Here is a 25896-nt window from a genome sequence, read left to right as displayed (position 1 = left end):
GCTGTGTTCCAAATTTGAAGCTGATATCACAAAAATTGAAGTTTCAATGAGATTTTATTTAGGCATAATACAAAAACAGCCACTGGGTAACACATTCCATCAAATTGTTTTAATGCATTTTGCTGTAACAAATGTATGCATTTCTGTCCAAATATCACTTCTATCACAAAATATGGAAACTTAAGACCTTTTCGACGATATGTGTTTTGTCAAGATTAGAAAAGGTTTTGATTATAATTTATGAAACATAACAACGGTCAAGAGGGGAGTAGCCCACTAAAAGAACATAGAGTAGCGTTTCCATGGTAACGCAATTTCAAAACGGCTTTCACAGGATGAATTTTATATTATATATATTTTTTTTAATTATAAATCTTTATAGATGAATAATAGAATATGTTTTATTGTGAACCTTTAGCATGAAAACTAAAGTAAAACTCTACAATATGGTAAAATATCTATTTAGGAGTCTTAGACGTTTCCAACGATATATACTGTATAGTTTGTCATTATTAGATTAGGATTTCATTGTAATATAGTGAAATAAAAGTAGGCGTCCTTGCTGGTGGGACATGACAGTCAAGGGGTTAAAAATAGAGGTTTTTAAAAAGGGATTTGATTTTTTTTTTTATTAAATAAAATATAAATATATTTATGAACTTTAAATAATATTTTTTAATAAACTTTTCATTCAACTTCAACAATATTATGTATTGGCATTGCTCATTGGAATTTTTTTTCTTTTTTAGTCAACAACAGTTTCATATTATTCATAATTCATTCATATGATTTTCAACTGCTGTATATGACTAATCGATTGCTCATGATAGAGCCCCATTCTCTAGCAATCGCTATTGTTTTGGTGCAGATATTTCACCTTGATTGCTAGTGTGATGTCAGCATAGGCACAAAAACCTCCTCCTTTGTCACTGGAGCAGTGGTGGAAGCCTCCTCCTGCAAGAGAAGCAGAAAAGGGCCTTTAAACAGCTCAATTCAGTGAACGCTGTATAAAAATGGTGCCTGTTTTCCAATGCCACCAGAAGATTTCCATTTGATGGTTCCCTCAAAATGTGGGTGATTGAGAAACCAGCTTTTAATTAGGATCATATTTATACATTCAGGCAACAGATCCAATCTGTCCTTCCATGACCCGCCACATTTAGCCTCATTAAATAACTCCGCACTCCGGAAGCTCCTCTACAGGAGCGGGCCAGTTGCTGATTAGCATTTATTGCTTATTCACACGACCCCGCTTGCTGATTCACACCTTTCAATTACTGTGCAACACCCTTTGAGGAACAACGCATGCATTTGAATGAACAGTCATCCGTTGTCTATTAATGCTTAGCAATGCAGAGGCAAAGAGCAGCTCTGTTTCTCAATGGCGCGAGGGAAATGGCTGAGCTAGCAGGAGCCACGCTTTCCCCCCGCTTTCTTTAGAAACAAAGAGGAGAATTGAGCAGTGAATGCACTGATACATAGCCATACTTGGGGAATATTTCAATGAAGTTACCAAAAGGACTACACTGTTACATCTTCAAGGGATAGTTCACCCCCAAACTATCCCATATAAGGACATAATTTTTTTCAGACGAATACAGTCAGAGTTGTATTAAAAAATGGCCTGGCTAATCCAAGATTTATAATGGCAGTGAGTGGCAGCCAAAAATTCGTAGACCAAAAAAGTGCATCCATCCATTATAAAAGTAATTCATACGGATGGGCTGCCATTCACTGCCATTATAAAGCTTGGGAGAGTCCAGACTTTTTATTTTATTTTATTTTTTACATAACTCAGATTGTATTAGTCTGAAAGTATGTCATATACACCTAGGATGGCTTGAGGGATTAAGGAAAATCATGGGGTCATGTTCAGTTTTGGGTAAACTATGCCTTTAATATTAAAAAGATGTTCCCTTTTCACTAATTTCTATAAATCACGGGTTCTCAAACACATACTACCAGTCTAGGACCAATGGTACACAACAGCAATTTAAAAAATGAAATACATTTATAAAACATTTGTAAAATGGACATTGTCACTAATGCCCCATTCACACGGGACTAGTATTATCTAGGGACTCTGGTGATTTGTAATAATTGCAGAGAATGTCTGTGATCTTAATCCCGTGTGAATCGGTCATGTCTGTAATTTGTAAAGTAAAAATTCCCCCACAAGTTACCTACCATATTTCGCCGAACACCGAGGTCCTGTGATAATAGTAGTCCCGTGCGAATCGACATCTCTGTGATTTGGCCAGGATTAGTCGGATCGTATTTCATTTTTCAAGTTTTTTTTCTTCCTGTGAGCATTTCTATCTTTATCTGTCACGAAGAATAAAGTCTACATTCATAATGCGCACCGTTATGAATTCCCGTGCAGCCGTGCCCGCACGGATTATACTTTCACTTTAGAATGAGTATCAATTTGGGAGTAAACTGATTGAATGGTGTGTTTAATATTAACATCAATACTGTTCTTAATGAAAAACAGAACAGAACAGTAGCCTACAGTACAATGACAAGCTTGTTTAAATGGGCGCTTTTACATTTAGTTTTGAAACTGAATCTTCCGCCGTATATTGTCAGCTTCTCACTCGTGATGAATGAAATCTGACTCCTGCCGCTGGTCTGAGCTCAAGTTTATGGCATCTGTTCGCTAACTGAACGAAATTATGTTTATTCATTACTATAAAATAATCAAAACGATATCGATGCCTGTTTATGATTTCATACAGCTATATCTATAATGAAGTCTTGACATCATATCCGGGAGAAGTCAGTAAATTCGAGTAAAATCACAGGCTTTGCTTATCCCGTGCGAATGCGCCACGCAAAACTCAGATGTGGGGGAGTAATTTCTAAATCACAGAGGTCCCTAGATAATACTAATCCCGTGCAAATAGTGCTTTAGACAATATTTAAGCTTGCACTCAAAGAGATGCGTTAGTTCAATGATGAAAAATTAGAGGGAACTTGTAGTGAATAGGCAATATTAGGACATTTGAGAATTACTATTTTAAATGATCAATATTATGCCTGAGATGGAATCAAATATGCAGAGAGCGCAGCAAATCCATAAGCCACAGTAAGATGCACTTATTCTCACTGCAATTGTTTTTCGAGAGATGATTGGGAGCATTAGAAAGAGAACTCACCCACATTTATTGCCCATCCTCGATCCATTGCCAGCTTTCCAGCCTAGGTATAAAGAGAGAGAGAGAGAGAGAAAGAACACTTTACTTTCATGGTCTCATTTTCCAGCTAGCATTTTTCCCCTTTCCAGTCATCAATAAATTAACAGAAAAACAGAAATCTGTTCATGTGCCAGATAAATCAAAAGCAGAGCAACTTGGCGCTAAAGCTGAGGGAGGATACAACATTATCTGAACTTCTTTCAATTCTGATTACAAATCCTTTCAACTTCACACAGAAGTTCTGTGCATATATAGTCTACTAATGGCTTAAGAGGGGTTTAGTGTGGATTTTTACAGAGCTTGCACATTTCTAATATTTAAACACACTCATTTTAGTCATTTGTTTTGGTTGTTAATGGTTTCCGCTTATATTCTTTTCCTCGTTCACTTATTTTAGTTCTGCTCTATTTCTGTTATTATCACATTAACACAGTGAAAATCAAATCTATCGTACACATTTAATGACAGTGGAATAACAGGAAATGGCTTTAAAATGGTGTTTCCATCACAGCAAGGGTTATCCATTTGTCTATCACAGATAAGACCATCTCCCAAGAGTAGCGCATTTCAATGAGGTTTGCAATAAAAAGAAAACTTGGTGCCGCTTTGTTGAAATAATAATCAGCTTTTCACTCTTCTTTCAAAATGAGACGGGATCCCGTTTTCTTTTATCATTTCTTCTTGTCACAAGTAATCTAATTGCCTCCATGAGCCTTTAGAAGCTCTGAGTACTTGGTACAGGACTTAGTATTTGCAGTGATACATTTATTAGTTTATTTTGACTGACAATATATATATATATATATATATATATATATATATATATATATATATATATATATATATATATACACACACACATAAAATTAAAAACAAAAACAAAAAAAGAATCTTGCTGACCAAAGAACATTTAAAATGCAACTGTTTCAACTTGATATTTCACAGCAATTCTTGAATTTTTCCTGGTGAGACTGTTTTTTAATCCATTAAAGACCTTTTACGAATAAAAGCAATGCTATGTAAAATAGGAGAAATTATGCAATATTATTTCTGATTGGTGTAGCTTGTCTATTACGGACATGTTGAGACAGTGACTAATTATAATTTTAGACAAGTTTAACTGCATCTAGAATTGATATACAACTAAAACACTCTCCTCTGAGTGCATTCAAAGCTACTTTCAGTCAATCGTGAAGAAGAAGAGAGCTCCACACATGCATGTACACACACACACACACACACTGCTCTTGAGCTCAATCCCCTGGCTGCAGCCAGTGCATGGCTTTGCATAAGGAGAAGGTTATCAGTGAGCCGGGAGCCCTGAGCTGTTCCTGGGAGGCACAGCTAAGCTCAACTCAGCTCTATCTTTCCTTTTTAACTTTCTCTTGCTCTCCCTCTCTTTGGGGTTTCTACTGATAGGAGATCCATCAGTAAAACTGCATCAAAAGTTTGAGTCTGCAATCGTTTCAATCAATTCAGGAACCAGAGTGCATATAAATTTACTCATGATTAATATTTTATTCAAATCAACCAGTGCTCTCAACGAAACAGAAACTGCAACATGGAAAAAGTCTATATAAGAGTCAATAAAAGATGGATTTTTGGGCCAGTAGATCAGATTTAGTTCAGCTGCTGTGTGTGTATATATATATATATATATATATATATATATATATATATATATATATATATATATATATATATATATATATATATATATATATATATATATATATATATATATATATATATATATATATATATATATATATATATATATATATATATATATATATATATATATATATATATATATATATATATATATATACATACACACACAGGCGCTACCAGACAAAAGTTTGGAATAATTTTTTTTCTTCTTTTTTTTTTAATCAAAACCACGTTTAGTTGTTCAAAATGAGTAAAACAGTAATATTTGGAAATATCATTACAATTAAAAATAACTTTTTTATATTTTAATGTTTAAAAAAAGTAATTATTGCTACATTTTCAGCATCACTACTCCAGTCTTCACTGTCAGCTGTTGTTCAGACTGTTGCTGGAATATGATGAAACATTACCGATTTATTTATCACTATCACATTTGAACTGATGCAAAGTCTATCACGTCACTTGGGCACTTTGGCAAATCCACTTGTGTTTTATTTCACTCTCTCGATCCCTAAGCAGTGTATCAGTATGTAGTGAAAAAAATGTGCGTACTAGCAATGCCTTTCAATCTTTCGTCATGCCTTATAATTCACAATTAGAAATCATTCATTCACACTGGCCTTATTTTGAGCCTTGATATGTGATACACCAAATGGATCCTCTTCAATGCAATAAATGCTATTTTTAGCCGAACAAACTAAATGACATCACGACCGCTCTGTGTGAAAAGCATCAATTTATATAAACATCCACTGCCACATTCAGCATCTCTAAAATCATTTTCGACTGCACTATTGTAACTGAAGTAGTTCTATTAAAGCAAAACAATGTGCCACAACTGCACATCCGATCTCATTCATAATCATCACATTAAGACTGATAATAAACAAATCCACTACAACAGAGGAGAGATTAATGATACGAGTCTGCCTGCCCATTATGATAATTCCTCCCAAACGCCCACAATTACACAGTGGATGTTGTCTAACCTTGAACTTCCTTGCGCACTACCTAAGACGGGGACGGCCCGCACATACTCCCATGTTCCCCGAACCAGAACTACAGCTCCATCCAGCCTGTCGACTGCTGACTGAAATGGCAGTCAATTAGCAGGCCGAGAGAAGGGCTCAATGGGAGGTATAATTATGTTCTCGGGCTGAGAGGGACGTGTGGAGCACACTCATAGCGAGTTCGTCTGCCGCGCAGTGCGGTCTGTCAGAGCGCAGATGCACTGTGGAGAACACCTGGCATACCGCAATGTAATTTACTGCAGTCTTTTACATTGCTGGAATAACAGGGACGATAGAAAGTCGCACCAGGGAAGGACGTCCTCAAGATGGTACTGCTGGTGGAAGATTGACAACGACATGCCTTAAAGGAATATCCCGGCTTCAGCTCAATCAACAGCATTTATATCGATTGGTAATTTCCACTTGTCCAGCCATTTAGCTAAATAAAGCAAAAATCGTGTTTACAGTAAGGCAGTTACAATAGAAGTTTTGGTAAACAATAAAATCTGTAAAGAATAAAATACTGCATTAAAAGTTTTTGTAATATTACTTTGTACTCTCAGTTTGTACCATTATTGCCAATTTATATTAAATTGTACAACTCCATTTCCAAGACAACAAAACAGCTTAAAAAACACAACAGTAAAAAATATGATTTAAATACCTTTACAGCTCAAATAATACACGAGTTAACAGAATAATTAATGTAAATTCTTAGATATAAATATAAGGCTCCCTTATCCCTTATAATTTGTTAATTGCCGCAGTCTAACCTCAATTTTCACTTTTTAAAAGAAAGGGAGTGGTGAGTCAAAATGAATTTTAGGGGTAATTAACATTATACGACAAATGTTTAAAGGGGTGATGAATTGAGAAATCTCTTTTCTCTTGAGCCTTTGATATATAAAAGGGCATGGTAATATAAGAATATCCTGTAAGTTTCAGAGCTAAAACATTCTTGTTAGTAAAAGAAAAGCTTGTATAGACACCAGGCCCAGAAAATGAGGCTTTCAAATTAATGAGGTATTGAAAGGGCGAAACGCCACCTCTATGTGTACGCTGCTTCTGAAGCCCCGCCCACCAACTCAGAGCTAAACTGATTGCGTTACCAAGCAATAAACACGCCGAAGATAGCAAGATAATCGTTTGTAAACAAGACACAGGTTGACACTAGATTTGCAGACATATTGAGATTTAATGCTGTGCCTTCTACATTGGATACGACAGGAATGGTGCAGCACACTTATGTGAGTAAAACATGTTTTTATATGCAATAGTATTGCATTGTTACAGATCGTACTGATTATTTGTATGTGACGTGTCTAACAGAGCATACCAGAACGCTGTCACAGGCTGGAATCCCTTATTTGTTGGTTCATTGTGATTCGGGTTAAGACTCCCAGGGCTCCTAAAGCACAACGTCCCGGGATATGTCGGCAGGCCGGTGAATTTTAAATAGTGAAATAGCATTAATTTCTTGATCTCCTTTATGTTTGAAGAGTGTGCTCATGTGTGTGTGTGTGTGTGTGTGTGTGTGTGTGTGTGTATGGTTTGCGCTTATATCCACCTATCAGATGGGCCAAGTAAAAATACAACTTTTTTTACTACTACTAAGTAAAAAATAATAATACTGTGTTTGACCCCTTTTGCCTTCAGAATTGCCTTAATTCTATGTGGCATTGATTCAAAAAAGTTCAAGAAAGCATTCTTTAGAAATGTTGGCCCATACTGATAGGATAGCATTTTGCAGTTGATTTGTGTGATGCACATACAGGACAGGAAGCTCCCGTTCCACCACATCCCAAAGATGCTCTATTGAGTTGAAATCTGGTGACTGTGGGGTCCATTTTAGTACAGTGAACTCATTTTTATGTTCAAGAAACCAATTTGAAATGATTCAAGCTTTGTGACATGGTGCATTATCCTGCTGGAAGTAGCCATCAGAGGATGGGGACATGGTGGTCATAAAGGGATGGACATGGTCAGAAACAATGCTCAGGTAGGCCGTGGCATTTAAACAATGCCCAATTGGCACTATGGTGCCAAAAAGTGTGCCAAGAAAACATCCCCCACACCATTACACCACCACCAGCCTGCACAGTGGTAACAAGGCATGATGGATCCATGTTCTCATTCTGTTTACGCCAAATTCTGACTCTACCATCTGAATGTCTCAACAGAAATCGAGACTCATCAGACCAGGCAACATTTTTCCAGTCTTCAATTGTCCAATTTTTGTAAGCTTGTGCAAATTTAAGCCTCTTTTTCCTATTTGTAGTGGAGAGGAGTGGTACCCGGTGGGGTCTTCTGCTGTTGTAGCCCACCCACCTCACGGTTGTGTGTTTTGTGGCTTCACAAATGCTTTGCTGCATACCTCGGTTGTAACAAGTGGTTATATCAGTCAAAGTTGCTCTTCTATCAGCTTGAATCATTCAGGCCTTTCTCCTCTGACCTCTAGTATCAACAATGCATTTTCGCCCACAGGACTGCCGCATACTGGATGTTTTTCCCTTTTCACACCATTCTTTGTAAACCCTAGAAATGGTTGTGTGAGAAAATCCCAGTAACTGAGCAGATTGTAAAATACTCAGACCAACCCGTCTGGCACCAACAACCATGCCACGCTCAAAATTGCTTAAATCACCTTTCTTTCCCATTCTGACATTCAGTTTGGAGTTCAGGAGATTGTGTTGACCAGGACAGGTGTTCCTAAAAATCCTTTAGGTGAGTGTAAACCAATCGCGGGTGGATGAGAGATAAATCAAAGTGTTTTTTTGATAAATAGATTTTGAGATGAGCCCCATCAGTGAATTATTCCGGCCGCTTTTAAAACAATCCTTCACTCAAGTGAAGGGAGCAGAAGCTCATTAAATATGCAAATCGTATCCAATCCTAGCCGTGGCCATTTACTTCTAAGTCTCCAGTGTGGCACGCCTATCAAAACCCAGCGTTCAGGAGAGAGCCTCAAAACCAGTGTAGAAAATAGCCTATTACTTATTAGTTATGATGTTTTTAAATACTATAGATAAATACTGTGATACACTTTTTTTTTTTTGTCTTGGTAGAGATACCAAATGGTCTTGGAAGAGGTAGAAATTCTCAGTTGTGTTCTCATTGTGTACTTAATGCCTAAATTTGAGCAAATAAAATATTTAAATACAACATCAGAAAGTCTTTCCTACAGAGAAAACTGTTATGGGCTCAAATGCACAAACAACCAAGCCGGTTATTAAGATCCAAAAACAGAAACTTCCTCTGAGAAATAAAACACTGAAAACTCATTAGGAATTAAAGTAGCACTCTCAGCCTTTTGCTTACCTCACAAGCAGAAAGCAGCCAGTAATGTGTCTGTTTCTATGATAGCTTCAAAAGAGGCTGTTAATGTGGTTGTGCTACCTGTGAGAAACTCCTCTGAGCGTCTCTATCACAGATGTTCAGAGCCTTTCCTACCGGCTGTTCCTCCCCAGGTTATTTCAACTTATGCCAATGAGAGGCCCAAACTAGGCCCTCACAAACAACTTTCTGTCACCAAATGTTCCTATTTTCTAGTAAAACTTTGAACAATACTCCATGGAGAGCTTGAGCAAGATGATGACTCACTGCATTAATTTCTCTGAGCAGTGTAACACCTGCCATTGTACAAAAAAAATATCCTAAAGCAGCATGTCTTTTAGAATTTCTTTGTGCTTTTCGCTTACAACCTAAACACAGCATTAGGAATAATACCCTGTTAGATCTTGTAGAATTTGAAGACCTTCGGGATCACATAAGATATACTGGATAAAGGATTTTCTTATTCGATTTGTAGCGATTTGTAATCTATCGCACCTCTTTTGTATTGCATTGTTAAAATGTCTTGCTGGACAATAAAATAAGTCACTTGGGAAGCTATAAAACTTTAAAACGCTGGAATATTTTTTTTAAATTCCTTTTGATGTCCTACAGGTGGATTTTATTCTTTTGCTGATCATAATAGACCCACTGATCCTTGTTCTATTAAAGCAGAACAAGTCTCACACAGTGCAGTAACTTTTTTTTCAAGCACCTTTTTCACTAAAAATGTCAAGAAAAAAAATCTCATTTGGATCATCTACGGGAGTTTACACGACACCGTTTTCTACTGAAAATTTAAAAATGTGTTTTGGCTGTTAATTTACATGACAACAGCATTTTGAAAATGGGTTCCAAAGCACAAGATTTTGAAAGCAATGCCTTTACCGTATCCATGTAAACAACAAAAACATAAATTTGTAAAAAAAAAAAACAATGAAGTCACGCGCATGTGTATTACATGTTCACATATGCGTATTATGTGTTTGCAGGGGTTTTCTTGACAAAATTCCTATTCATGGGATAAGTATTACCTGGTGACCTCTAGACATTTGTAATAATTACAAATGTTGCCTGTGATCTTAAAGGGTTAATTCACCCAAAAATTAAAATTCTGCCATTAATTACTTACCCTTATGTTGTTCGATCTTTTACAGAAAAAATTAGGCTGCGTTCCAGTGTTCTGAGATAGTATTTTGGGTGCTGGAAAGAGCAAGCTAAAAGCCATCAGAATAGCGAAAACAAAAAGAGTAAATAGATGGAGGTGGATGACATGTATAAAAGTATGCGGTAAAGAACATTCTTCTGTTTATGATATATCATAAAGTCAGACCTGTAACGACAAGACATTTCCAAGAAATAGCCAATCCAAAATAGTGCACAACCAAGGGAGGGTATTCACATCAGAATTTGAGGTAACGTATTATAAATAAATCAAGCGTAAAGCTTGAGCTATTAGCTTTTTTTTTTTTAAATGTAAATGATAAAGGGCACAAAATTATATGTGTTTCTTGTTACGCAAAGCCTTGACATTATATCCAGGAGAGAAGTCAGTAAATTTGCCACACGAAAATCACACGAGGTCCCCAGATAATACTAATCCTGTGCGAATACGGCTAAAGTGACAACGCCAACTACTAGCCTGGTATGCATAATACAGGCTTTTTAGTCATTTTCTCAGGATCGTTTTTACAACGTTGTCTGTTTTTAGTACATAAAATTTATAATAAAAAAAATACAGTATTTGTTATGGATCTCACAGGAAAAGTGTGACTGTCTGAACAAATGAGGTCAGCAATCTAAATCTCCTGAGGCCAAGAGGGTTTGCCAGGAGACATAACAATGCAGAATTATGATATGAAACTGTTGAATAAATCTGAATCCACACATCTTATCACTGTACAAAGCTAGATTAGCATTCATAGTTCAATATGTATATAAATTCCCTACCTAAAGTATGTTTTAATCTCCATACTCACATTTTTGGGTGAAATAGACATTTGAAACCTACCATGATGGTTCCTCCCGTTTGCGTTCGCAAAGGTTTCAGAACTTTGCGCTGTACCAGGAAGTTGGGCAGGAACAGGACAGGTGGGATTTCTGTGATGGTGGCAACTACCAGAGACCACTGAGAGTAGAAGAAATCACATACACATTAGGTAAACAATCCTGATAACAGAGTCTAATTATAATTATGACTTAATTATAATGAAAATATAATTAATAATTTCTTCTTATTGTAACAAATAAAATAAAAAAATCCTTTAAATATCAGAACTCAAAACAGAATGCAATTTCAAAGAGGGGCTGATGGTGGATTGTACAGTCAATCAGGTTTCAAATTTAGCTCCTAGATGGGAAAATACCGGTGGTAATTTAGTGGAAATGCAAACTGGTGGCAAAATGTTAAAGCAAGATAAATAGACTATACTAATGCACATTACAAAGTGAAAAATTGTAAAGCAGGTACAAAAGATTCGGTCACAGTAGAACTCAGATACCTCTCTGGAGCCCTCCAAGATAGCGTTCTGCATGCATTAAAGGAAAGAGAGAATACATACATAGAGCCGATTTAAAGGGTGACCAGGTAGTTGTACGATAAGCCTTCATAAGTGAGCAGAGAGCAGCGGGATTCAGCTACAGTAAGCGACCACTGAAGCAACACATGCATCAATAAATAATAGATTCATATACGACCATTCAAGGGCACAAACGCCCATGAACTTAAAGGAAAAAAGGTTTACCTAAAACTAAAATTATTTACTCACCCATAAGTGATTCATATTGCACACGTCTTAAAATGGCACGAAATATTACACCATTGTTTCTTGCTAGGGATGGATACAAATAGTGATTTTCCGATTAATCATGATTTTCATTTGAACAATCTCGAATCTATGTTCCTGTATCCTTTTTTCAGCAGCAACACACCGGCACTGAATCCACAGCCCCAAGGCAATAATAAAGTTCAATGTTGTCCAAGCGTGCAGTCTCAGTTGAAATGGATATGATAAAAAAAGGCCATATGGTGCAAAAATATTTTTTTTCAGTTGTCAAGTGAGTGTGCACTTTTTAACTGGTGTACTTTGAAAAATGACTTTTCATCATTTTTAGTGAACCAAAATACAGTGCAACCAGTGTAGTCGTACGACCATGTGACTCTTTTGAGTCTGATATTTTAGTCAATCAAAATGTGCAGCGCAACCAGTGTAGACAAACTCACCAACAATGACACATTTCATTTTTTGAGTGAATCCAAACATACAGCCCAATCGTGGATCAATTCATGAACAAATGACTCTTTTAAACCAGTTAGTGCAGCATTCATCGTGTAATCCAATTAGTTAACAAATGACTCTTCAGTAAAAGGTACTCACAATCTTAGTAGTCTATCACTGAAGTGTTGTAATTATATAATGTTGTGCGTTATACATTTAACGTGTGTTAAAAAACAGTTTAACACACAAAACTGAAAAGTTTACTTCAGTTGTTATTCACAGAGTCGTTTTTGGTTGAGTTGATTATTATGCAGCACACGGGTTTGGAACAACGCCAGGATGAGCAAATAATTACAGAATTTTCATTTATGTGTGACCTGCTCCTTTAAATCATCCTCGCCACGCAGACTGCATGATGGGGCAGCTGACTCATGGGTGCGTTAGAGACTCTTGGCAGACTGCAATCTTTGCAGACTGCGAACTGATTGATTTGGAATGAAATAAAGGCCTGCTCTGAGTAATCCAGTGCAATTTGCTATTGTACACTTCCCCTGTGCATCACTGGCTCATTGCTGGTGAGATGAAATAGGAAGTCTAGATGTCTTTTTGATAAAGTAAGGAATGTCCAAACAGTCACAATGGGACTATAATAGATTCAAATTGATTCTTCTTTTGGCACTGATCTCATAGAAGGTCTACAGTAAGTACATTTACAGTTATTGCCAGCCAGTTTGAGGTAAAGGACGAACCAATTAGAAAATCAGAATGCTGCTTTTATAATTGTTATGATTTGTATTGCTTATAGTAACCTTTTGCCATCAGTATATGGAATTATGGGTGCCAGGAAAAGGTGAAAACACAGGCCAGGGCATGGACAGAGCAAACACTGCATCTCTACCTTGAGTCTGTTCAGGTAACGTGCGGTGTGAACCACAAGAAGATCCGCCTCGCTGGCCTCCCGGGCTGGAACGATGATCTCATCCGTGATGAACTGCTCTTCTGGAAACAAATCAATGCATCATATGAAAGCAAAATGAATGTGAACATGAATATCTGACACTTGAATAAAAATACACTGTGAGCAGTGGAAGCTCAGCAAATTTTCTAGGAAGTGTAGACATTCTGTGCCATTAAGTGAACTAATGAGGAAAAAGAGCTTGCGCTGCTGACTAGTTTATCTGAAGAGCTGCCAGAGTTACACTTTGCCCCTGACCTTGCAGCAGCAGAAGAGCCAACATCCTCTTGCTCCTGTTCCCGAGGGGAGTTCAGCTTCCCTCATTATCTCTGCCTCACTGATTGCTCCTCTCTCTATCCTTCTCTACATCCCTTCACCTACAGTATACACTTCCCTCCACCCTCCATTCCTGCACTGACTTGTAGCTCTTTGATTCGCCAATTCATTTGTATCGCATTTCATAGATCACCTTACACACTGGTCAGAGTGCCTCTCTGGCAAACTGCACCTGCAGTGATGCTGCACACCTTTCAAGAAGCGAATGACCTTGCCCCATTTGCCAGCGTCAAAGGGATGCAGCTTTTCCAGACCCATGAAGGTGATGTTGTACTCAGGGGAATAGACAATAGGCAGGCATGTCGCAGGGACCTCTGCGTAAAGTTCAGTTTGATGGGAACTGGGGAAAGACGAATAAGTCATCTCAATAATCATGCTCATGTGAGGGTTTATTTTGCACTAAAGACCATTTGAATGTACAATATATTTTATATTGCATTACAAATGTGTAGTAGAAAATTACAAAAAACAAATAAAAAGACATAATACCTACCGTTTGTTTCCTCCTGAATCTTCTTTTTTTGACATTGTGTTCACAGCATGTCCAATTTCAGCTTGAAACATTTAAAAAACAAACATTAGTGCAAAGCAATCACTTTATTTGTGTGGGATTCTTTTTCTGTAACAATTTGATGTTCTTTTTTATAGTCGTCTTTAAAAAGAGTTGTATGCATTTCATATTAAATCGTATTTGATTTACTTTTTGAAGTATCAAGCTTCAAAAGCCCTCAATAGCAAACACTACACATCCCAGGATGCTTTGCAAGCCTAGCGCAGGCGCGTTAGGAATTTGTAAGACGCAACTCTGCAGGAAATATTTTCGCTTTAGAATATCCTTCCCCGAAGTCTCCAGATACACAGAATGGACCTAATGCGACGTGTAATATACTCTTTGCGAGCCGGACCCAACTTTACAAAGGCATTTTCTTTTTTCACTTGATTGAAAGAAATCGCTGTAAAAGTGAAATCGGCACGACTCACCTGCTAGCCATTTTATATTTCTCTTATTTCTACGGTGAAATTACTCGTCGTCTAGGCATTTATTATGGACAGAACACATGCAACCATCCTCTTAATGGATATTATTGTTGTTTCTCTTAAACAATTGTAGACAAGAGGATTGCGCGCATGTTTAATATAGTCTGCTTGTAGTTCCTCCCTTCCTGAAGGATAGCTGCGCTCCTTACGCACGCGTCCCTCACTAGCCTACGTCATTATGACAACAATGTAGCTGAACTCTAAACTTTCTAAAATTAGTTTTATACTTTGATATGCTTTTTTTATACTCTGAATGACATTTGGAATGCAAAGAACAACCTATCATACAGTTATTCAGTTTATTAGAAAAATACACAAGCCTAAGCTTGCACAAAAAATGTGTAGAAAGAAACAGAAATGGGCTCTGAGCAAACCTGGTGCAAACCAATTGTTTTCACATTTTATAAATTACTTTAAATTATGTAAATCTTCTGGAACAAACTTTTAAAAAAAATGTAATGCTTGAAAGCAGTGGCATTTATGTTTTTTTCCCTTTCATTTCCTGGCAGTTATGTGATAATGTATGGGTCATTCCTGGGATTCGGTAATATTTCAACTTGGACTTTTTTATTTTTTGAACTACATATAATTACATTTCTAAATACCCCACATTATTAGGCACATATTAAACCTTCAAAAATCATATATTCCCATCTCAGGCATTAAAGAGTTGTTATTATTTTTAGTTTTTTTCAGATTTGTACATCTTTTATTCTCAACCCCGTAACGGACAAAATCGAATTAGTTTCAACAGGATTTTACACAAAACTTGTTATAAAACAAACATCCACCTACTACTGCTCATGTGTCCCTCATACCAATTCAATGACTTTAAATGTAACATTTATGATAATTTTCACATTTTTAAGTGATGGAAGTTACAAATATCCAAACTGTTTGACCGTGGTCTCTTTATTTTAGTAAGAAAAAGTTTAATTTAGATCTTTAACTAAAACCACAATTGTGCTGTGTTAGCCCGTAACATGTCGGGTGGTAGTCAGCAAGAAATGCTTTATTTTTTAATTGTCATATTTATTTTATTTTGCAAAAATATTAATGTGACAGGGTTGACAATACTGTGATGGGGTTGAATACTGTAACAGTGTTGAAAGGACACATTTGCCTATTTAATTTGTATTTGTGTAATAGGAAAATCCTTCTTTGAGACTCAAACAAAACACTTTTATTTTAGGCATCCATGTAATAAAGACAGTCATATTTAGTTTTTTTAGGTTTTACTTTATTGCAGTGAGAATTTAAACAAAGAAAACTACTGCAGGTTGTTAGTAACTTTCAAATATTTTTGGTAAGAAAAAACAAAATAAAATTAACAAACAGAACCCTTTATCAAATGGACTCAATATGGTACATTCACCAGTGTCTAAAACATTCCTCAGTGCTGGAACATAAAACAAAACTGCAGCAGATTAAAGTTCATAATAACATACACTCACCAATACTGTGTTTGACCCTTCCGCCTTCAGAACTGTCTTAATTATACGTGGCATTGATTCAACAAGCTGCTGAAAGCATTCTTTAGAAATGTTGGCCCATATTGATAGGATAGCATCTTGCAGTTGATGGAGATTTGTGGGATGCACATCAAGGGCACGAAGCTCCCGTTCCACCACATCCCAAAGATGCTCTATTGGGTTGAGATCTGGGGACTGTGGCGGCCATTTTAGTACAGTCAACTCATTATCATGTTCAAGAAACCAATTTTAAATGATTCAAGCTTTGTGACATGGTGCATTATCCTGCTGGAAGTAGCCATCAGAGGATGGGGACATGGTGGCCATAAAGGAATGGACGCTCAGGTAGGCTGTGGCATTTAAACGATGCCCAATTGGCACTAAGGGGCCTAAAGTGTGCCAAGAAAACATCCCCCACACCATTACACCACCACCACCAGCCTGTACAGTGGTAACAAGGCATGATGGATCCATGTTCTCGTTTGTTTACGCCAAATTCTGACTCTACCATCTGAATGTCTCAACAGAAATCGAGACTCATCAGACCAGGCAACATTTTTCCAGTCTTCAAATGTCCAATATTGGTGAGCTTGTGCAAATTGTAGCCTCTTTTTCCTATTTGTAGTGGAGTTGAGTGGTACCCGGTGGGGTCTTCTGCTGTTGTAGCCCATCCGCCTTAAGGTTGTGTGTGTTGTGGCTTCACAAATGCTTTGCTGCATACCTCGGTTGTAACGAGTGGTTATTTCAGTCAAAGTTGCTCTTCTATCAGCTTGAATCAGTCGGCCCATTCTCCTCTGACTTTTAGCATCAACAAAGCATTTTCGCACACAGGACTGATGCATACTGGATGGTTTTCCCTTTTCACACCACTCTTTATAAACCCTATGGTTGTGTGTGAAAATCCCAGTAACTGAGCAGATTGTGAAATACTCAGACCGACCCGTCTTGCACCAACCACCATGCCACGCTCAAAATTGCTTAAATCACCTTTCTTTCTCATTCTGACATTCAGTTTGGAGTTCAGGAGATTGTCTTGACCAGGACCACACCCCTAAATGCATTAAAGCAACTGCCATGTGATTGGTTGATTGGATAATTGCGTTAATGAGAAATTGAACAGGTCCTAATAATCCTTTAGGTGAGTCTAAGTAAAAATCAGTGGGTCATTAAAAAAGAAAATGCCATGTTAACACAAAAACTCAACATAAAAAAGGATTGTTGCATACACTTAACAATTACAACATTTTAAAATAGTTACTTTATGAACATTTGCATAAAATACCTTAACAAATGTAAAGAAAAAACCTATCCATATTTATTCTCTGCATGCACGAAACTGCCTTTGCCTCTCTGCTGTTGATGTGGTTGCCATTTCTGACTAGGATGCCTGTTGAAGTTTAAGTGGACAGGACACATTACATGAAATATCTGATCTATAACAAAAATACAAGTTATGATTTTGGTAATAATATATTTACTGAAATTTATTTTTTAAATTTAAATCATGATTAAATTAAGTGAATAACTCAACCCTGTCACAAAGTTTACAACCCCGAAATAATGACATATGTGACGGGTTTGAGTTTTTTTGCTCAAAATGGCCACTGCTCTTAATGTGGTGTAGAAGAGTGGGCCAAATGGCAGCCAATGAGATAAGTATATAATAGATTTTTATGGATTAAAATAGCAGTTTGAAAAATTGAATGTGATGGGGTTGAGTTGTTAAGCTTGACAGTACCCTCCCTGACTATAATACACCTACAAAAATGAATAAAAAGTGTGATATCACTCACCTTCTTCCACACCATGCTGTTGAAGAGAGCTAAATGATGCAAATTCCTGTAAATGATGTCACATATGGGTGGAGTCTAAATTATTATGGGCGAAGAATGGTTGGCGTGACGGGGTTGAGTTCAGACTGAGGGACGTAACTTTATAAGTAGTTTTTTATCAAAAGCAAAGAATACAAATAAATACTTGCATTATTGCCGAAAATGATAGACACTGTGCACATTTTATTAATTCTTTTCCAAGTACAATTTCAGAGAATAACCTCAGGGACATGACAAAATGCTTGCTGTAAGACAGACATAAGATTCTTTTTAATGATAACATTTTTTTTAAATGCAATAATTATCTGTGTTCATTATAAAGGACGTACCAAAGTATTGTAAAAAGCTTTTAACATTTCATTTTGGTGAATCACCACTTTCAAAAATCTAGGGGACTGAAATATTACTGAATCCCAGGAATGACCCATGTAATAGCCTTGTTCTCATGGCATTGAATTAAAACAAATTCAAATTGAATTAAAACAATTAAAACAAAATGTTTTATGCTAGTTCAAATTAAATATGGATGAACAAAATCAATATTACTCTATAAATAATAATAATAATAATAATAATAATAATAATAATAATAATAATAATAATAATAATAATAATAATAATAATTCAAAAGTATTGGCATATGTGAAAGATCATAATATGAGACAGCGTTTTTGCTTCTTTTTTTCAGAACCCAATTTACTTTAAAGGTTCTGATAGATAAATAAAAACGTGTATCATGTATCAAAAATTAATTATATTACCATAATATTAAATATAAAAAATTGAGAATCTGATGTGAGCCAATTCAGTTGAGGACACCAAAACATGATGTTATTTAGAAATGATCTGTCAGAAAAACTAATAGTCTCATTTTTAATCTCTGCATTTGCATTGAGGCACGTAAGCATAATTCCAATAATTTATGGGAGATAAATTTGTACTTCACCTCATTTATTTCATAGGGTAAACATGTCCCCCATCCGGTGTCCCAAGAGTTAGGCTGCAGTTACTATAAATATCTTGTGCGATAATGACGTCATCACCCGACGTCAGAGATGAAGTGAAGCTGTATCTCTTACTCACTGGCTGTTTTCTTTCAGCTCAGAGTAACCCGTGAGTAAAAAGCATCACCCAGGCATTACGTAAGAGAGTACAATAGATAAAAGAGAATAGACGGCAGTGTGTGTGTCCCTGCCCGCATTGCTAGCAGTCTTATCGGTATCCTAATTCCTTCACAGGCTGTGGTAATCTAAAGGCACCCACTGCTAGCATGTAATGTAATGGGTCTTTGCACTCCCCGTAAAGTAGTCTCACTGTGGCTGCTCTTTGAAGCTGAGGCAGCCTATGGCATGGCCTGAGTAGCTTCTTTCTATAATGGAATATTTTTGCATAAATTGAGACTTCAGACTTGTCTGTTTTCTTATTTGAAGAAACTGAGAGTATAGAAATATCTCCCATTCTGCTAAGAAAAACGACCCGGTCCTTAGGTGAATTTAATTAATACAGCCCTGACCCCTTCACAATGCAGCCTGAAAACTGATTCATCTGCATTTCTCCCCATCAAACGGTTCTGTTGGTTATGTGAGACTTCCTGTTTAGTCTCTCTCTCTCTCTCTCTCTCTCTCTCTCTCTCTCTCTCTCTCTCTCTCTCTCTCTCTCTCTCTCTCTCTCTCTCTCTCCTTAAAAAGTCATTGATGAGTCATTCAAATATGCCCATTTTCCCCATTTCTTCTTTGTGCACAGAAACCAGAATTAAAGTCATTGAGGCTGAGTGACTTGCTTTTTTTTAAATGAGTTCCAGGCTTTGTTGACAGCAAAGATGTGTACCTTTTCTGCGACACTGCTGCTGAATATCATTCCTCGAAGACTCTAACAATGAAATGTTGCAAAAAGTTGACCAAAAAAAGTAATAAGTTTCCGGGTGTGGACATTTTTCCTTTGTTGACCGCCATAGATTCTCTATTAGCCCTTCTCCACCAGCATGAACCGGGTGCTAGTATATAGTGCTAGTGCCGGTTCAGAGTTAGTGTTCGGAGTTCAACTGATGAGCCTTCTAAGAACTGTGCAGCGTTCCACTCCACTATTAGTGGCCGATGCATTTCGAACAAGCCTTCAATCAACACAGGCTTTGTGATCTTATCGGCATCAAAACAGCGAATCCAACGCATTCGTGCCGCTCGCAGTCGAGTTATTACAATCGAATTACAATCAAGCAGCTATTAGCTCGATTTCTGCTAAAATGGCGGTCACAAGTTTGTGTCCATCTTTTTGGTCATGGTAACCCAGCCCCTGATGCTGATATTTGAAATATTATTGAAATATTCTTCCTATTAATGCAGCGATGCAACAAGAAATCACAGTTATCTGATTTCAAAGGAAGGGAATACATATATATATATATATATATATATATATATATATATATATATATATATATATATATATATATATATATATATATATATATATATATATATATATATATATATATATATATATATATATATTACATTCAGCATGCAAAATACACAAGGATTTTTTTCTGGTTCAAAGCTGAAGCTTTGGGCGTCAAAATCCAAATAACCCATTTGAAACTAGGCTTTGGCTTGGTGGAAAATGAGTATATGTGCTTCAAAAAGGAAGGGATGTTCCATCACAACCTCACCGCTTAGATGCAGCTAAAATTTACACACTGCACCTTTAACATTTATAGTGGACAAAAAGCACATTCTTCTGCAATCAACCAAAATTGACAACAAAGTTGTTTGCCTTATCAACTGTGTTTAGGAGTAACTTACATGTAATGGTGTAATCTGTTATACAGATAAAAAAATATAAATTTTTATATTGCCATAAGATTTAGATTTTTTATCTGTTGGTATAGAATCCATGATTCCATGTATCTGAAACAGATGTCCAGGACCTCCAGCAAACATATAGGCCCACAGCATTAAAGATCCAGCGGTTTATTTAACCTTAGGCGGGGTACTTTTTTTTTTATCCCTGTTTGCACTAAACTCATCTGGTGGGTTTGCTGCCAAAAGCTTTTTTGTTTTGTTTCATCTGACCATAGAACCAGGTCCCGTTTGAAGTTCCAGTCGTGTCTGACAACTAAATATGCTGAAGTGTGTTTTTAGATGAGCGAGGAGAATTTTGATTGAAACACTCCCAAACAGCCATGTGGAGATGTTTTGATAAGGGGTTGTTTGATAAATTTTTTAGGCTTTCTGTCCCAAAACTCAAACTCTGAAACCATACAGCTGTGATCCTTGGAGAGTCTTTGGCCACTCAAACTCTCCCCCTCAATGTACATTAAGATGATATAGACACACAACCTCTTCCAGGCAGAGTCTTAACATCTTTAGTTGATTAGAACTTCTTTATTGCGCTGATGGTGGAAATGGGGATTTTCAATGCATTAGCTATATTTGCTACAGCCACTTTTTAATTTTGTGAAGCTCAATAATATTTTACTGCACATCAGAACTATATTCTTTGGTTTTACTCATTGTGATGATGATTAAGGGAATTTAGCCTTTGTGTTCCTCATATGTATACTCCTTTGGAACAAGAAGTCATAGCTGGACAATTTAATGTTCCTAGTCAACCTGTGAGCAAAAATAATATTGTAAATATTAATGAGAATATACTTCAGAGGTATTTTACTCTGAAAATTAAATTCAAATTACTAATAATTGTGCTAATAATTGTGGTCAACATGTTTTGGAGAAAAACATTTATTTCATGATGTGATTTCCCCTACTTACAATTATTTTACTTCAATGAAAGGTTCGATTTTTGCTATTTTTCATGTCATGTCTGATCATAGTCATGTTTGATCATATTTACCAGGGGTGCCAAAAATTCTGACCAAAATTGTAACCTCAGAACAATCTCAAAGTAAAAGTAGTCTGATTAAAGTTCTGTTTAAGTCTGATTTTGTGATGGTTATGCTTTAAAATTAAATGAATTCAGGTGATGTTTAAATATTTAAAATTCTGGTTTAAATATTTGAAAATTATTAACACTTAAAACATTTGTTAAATTTAGAAAATTAATCGAATGTAATCAGTTACATTACTTTAATAAAGTAATTGAAATAGTTACACTACTTACATTTTAAATGTATCATAAACTGGCTTTTTTATGCTGTTGTCTGAGGTTAACTTATGACGTCTGCATGGTTTTTACATTCAAAAACATCATAATGAATAAGTAACAGGCTATTTTTTTCTTAATTTCAGGCTCTCTCCTTAACACTCGTTTTTATGGGTGTGCCGCACTGAAGACTTGGAAGTAAATGGCACTGGATAAGCTTTGCATATTTAATGAGCTTCGGCTCTCCCGCGAGTACATGTGAGGGATTGTTTTGAAAGCACGTGTGGAAACAGCAACTGGAACGATTTGGTTGTTTGATAAAATGTCTTTATCAAACAAACATAATTATTTATCTCTCACGAGCATTAATTGGAATGCTTTTTTTTATTACTTGGTCCACCCAATCTGTTGAAATAACCGCAAACTGTGCATCAACTAAGACACACACACACAAGCCTCACTGCAGAGTGAGACAAATCAAAGCATGATCAAATCTGTAACAATGCAATACTATCACGTATAAAAAAAATATTTTACTCACACAAGTGTGTTGCTTTATTCATTCATGTAATCTCATCCTGTCTGCAATCCAGTCCCTTGTTTACAAACGAATCTTTGGTGAAATGAATGAACAAATAAACAAACACGCAATGGCTTACCTAAGTGAGCTGGATGTTCATTAAAAAAAAAGTTCATCCATGCATTGATAATATTAGAATCTGAATGACGCTTATGCGGCATGCTTATTGCTTGAAAGTTCGATCAGGTTTAGCTCCAGGAAGGCCTATGTTATTTATCATCTCAGCCACAAGACGGTGGGCAGGGCTACAGAATCATGCATTGTTCAAATGCCCTGTCCCAAATGGCACCCTAAACCCTCACAGACTTCCTCTAAGTCTACAGTTTCATGACGTAAATCCGGTTTGACTGCCGCTTGACTTGTGGCGCTTGACTTCAGCTTGTGGGCTCAGCTGAAGTGCGCATCATGAGCACCCTTCTAAAACCGAAAATGATGAATGGAACACCTTACGGTCTCGTGGACTTAACGGACATGCGCTCGCAGCGGCCATTTTTAGTCAACAAGACCGAAAGTGTACATGAAGTGTGCTATTCTGGACAGGGCCTTATTCTGTAGAGGCGGTGTTTCGCCACACTCTGACATCACAGCCTGGCACATTCTGAGATCTCTCGTTTGCTGAGCCAACTGTCAATAAAAGCTTTTCTTTGACTAACAAGGACGTTTTCAGCTCTGAAACTTACAGGATATTCTTATATTACCATGACCTTTTATATATATATCAAAAGCTCAAGGGAAAGTTGATTTCTCAATTCATGACCCTTTATACTTGTAACCTGTAACCTATTACATTTAGAAAATAACCTTTTGAACACTACTTATTAAAAAGTAATTTGATGCAACAACAAAAAGAAAGTTCTGCCATTTTTTTACTCACCAAAGTATTTCAGATCCATGCTGTCTTCTTCTCATCTTCTTTGGAATACAGAAGGAGAATCTTTGATAAATCTTTGCACAGCTCTATTCCATACCTTTCCATAGCACTCCAGAAAGACACACAAAGAAATATAAAAATAGTCTATATGGCTGCGTCTTATACAATAACTTTGAGTGAAGAACATTAGGACTGAAAATTAGGTTGATGGCACATTGCATTTGTTTACGGCATTCAATAACTAATGTCTTTTTTTCCAGCATCCGTGATGTCAAACCTGGTGCATCAAAGTGATTTAATTTTCTGTTCTTCTAAAAGACAAACAATATTATGATAATACATTCAAAGAAAAAATCAGCAATGAGAAACTGCTTTTTATTCATTAATGTCTTATTATATCCATTTATTATAACATTCCAGCAGATGGAAGTTTGAAAATCAGTCATCTTAAGCAAAGTCTACTTATTATAATTGATTATCTTTTGATTTCTAACTAGAGCGTTTGTCAGAGAAGGATGGATGTAAAACATCTGTTGCGCATGTTTTGTCATTTTTCAGATGGCTCGCTGGAGGCAAGCAGACACTTCACCTGGCCTCAGATACCCAGTTGATCAGTTTCCATGACGACAGTCAAAGAGAGATGACAGCAACTGTCCATGTTATCATCTGCATGGTTCTTATACCGTGGATGTTCCAGGCTTTGTGCTCCTTTGTTGACTGCAAAGATGCATTTAACCCTTAAACACATACCTCGGGTCTTTAGTGACCCGGGATATCATTCGCTACCCTCCTCCTCATTCATTTTTTTAAAGTTACACACCAACCTTCCTAGTATTCCCCAATCAATACATTATAAACAATATAACAAATAAATAATAAAAATAAAAGAATGCCTGTTTTCCCATTCATTTTTTAATAAACATTGCATAGGGTCGCTAATGACCAGAGATGTCTTAAAGTGTAAGTATATTTTATCTGCACAACAATAATGGCATTTATTCAGTCAAAGATTCAATTAAACTTTATTCCACAAGCTGGCAATGTCTGTGACACAATGATGAAGTGACATTCCACTCATAGTTAGAGCAGGCCAAAAACAAAAACAATAGGAAGAATCATCACCTAACCCAACTGTCACTTGATGGCGGATCTGGTCAAGAACCTGTCAGTGATCAAAATACTGATTTGAAGACACTGAAAATGATAGTTTTGAGAATATGTTTGATAGTGAATATGAGCTAGATGCTTGCTGAATGTACTGGGAAATGAGCTTTGACGAGGACAGTGATGATGGGATCAAACATCTGTTTAAACTGAACCCTTCCAGGCTCCAAAAGATGACAAAATATGCTTTATTTTGTCCTTCTTTAATTGTTACTCTAATATCAGGAGTTTTAATATCGCGACAGGTAGAGATCCATCCGTTAGATAAAGATCCGGGTCGTTAAAGGTGGCATCTGTAAAAATTGAGGTAAAAATATCCAAAAAATGACCTACACGCATCAAAAGATTGAGAAGAAATAAGGGCAATGATGTCATTAAAAAAATGTCAAGTTATAGTGCTGTAGAGATATCAACCTTAATTAGCAGTAGCATTACTAGCCCCGGCCCGACAGGTATCGTATAATACCAGTCTCGGCCATGGGAGGCGGTATGCGGGCAACATAATGACAAGCCAACCTGATGTCAATCGTGTGGAAAGTACAGCCCACTACTTCATTTCAGTTCAGGTAAGAGAGTGGACGGATGACCGAAGCCCTTGGCCCCTTAAATGCATCAGATATGATAAAAATAGCTGTTTTTACCTCACCGGAAAAAGCGGAAGTACGACTGTGTCCCGTCTCATCATAATAAAAGTCCTGGTACTCGCGAGCTGTTTAGAATAGGCGCCCTCCAGTGGACGAAAAGTTGCACCTTTAAAGACTCGAATGTGTAATAATGATTGACAAAACATTCATGCATTTAAGGATTAATTACATAGATATTAATACTTAATTTTCAAAGAGACAAAACATACGGTACATATTTGGTACATTTGGAGAACTGCTAAATTGTTGCTCTGTTTTTGAAGTCCATGAAAATGCACCTGTCCGTCAAATAACCTGCTCCACATGGCTCTGGGAGGTTAATAAAGGCCTTCCGAAGCAAATCATTGCGTTTGTGTAAGAAAAATATCCATATTTAAAACTTTTTTAATTAAAGTTCCGGCCGATCGCCTTCCGTGAAAAAGTGTTGAAAGTGCCTTCTCGGAGTTCAAGATGCGTACGCAACGTCTGATGAGCGTA

General features: G+C 36.6%; 1 protein-coding gene across 2 annotated transcripts in view; it reads right to left on the bottom strand.

The window, feature by feature from the left end:
* The window catches only part of hdac11 (histone deacetylase 11), a 31206-nt gene extending 16269 nt beyond the window's left edge, over window positions 1-14937 (bottom strand). Inside the window, exons 1-8 of one of the 2 annotated variants that reach the window (XM_067431285.1) lie at window positions 14702-14937; window positions 14214-14274; window positions 13912-14060; window positions 13328-13428; window positions 11713-11739; window positions 11223-11339; window positions 3159-3201; window positions 878-954 (exon numbers count right to left, since the gene is read on the bottom strand). In XM_067431285.1, the coding sequence (XP_067287386.1) occupies window positions 878-954; window positions 3159-3201; window positions 11223-11339; window positions 11713-11739; window positions 13328-13428; window positions 13912-14060; window positions 14214-14248 (549 nt within the window). In that variant the 5' untranslated portion in view covers window positions 14249-14274; window positions 14702-14937. The remainder of the gene's footprint in view (window positions 1-877; window positions 955-3158; window positions 3202-11222; window positions 11340-11712; window positions 11740-13327; window positions 13429-13911; window positions 14061-14213; window positions 14275-14701) is intronic. The other variant, XM_067431284.1, reaches the window with a different exon arrangement.
* Window positions 14938-25896: the final 10959 nt, after the last annotated feature.

Source organism: Pseudorasbora parva, chromosome 22 (assembly GCF_024679245.1).
Source record: "Pseudorasbora parva isolate DD20220531a chromosome 22, ASM2467924v1, whole genome shotgun sequence".
In the NCBI taxonomy this organism is placed as follows: domain Eukaryota; kingdom Metazoa; phylum Chordata; class Actinopteri; order Cypriniformes; family Gobionidae; genus Pseudorasbora; species Pseudorasbora parva.
This window is presented reverse-complemented; position numbering and strand designations above follow the sequence as displayed.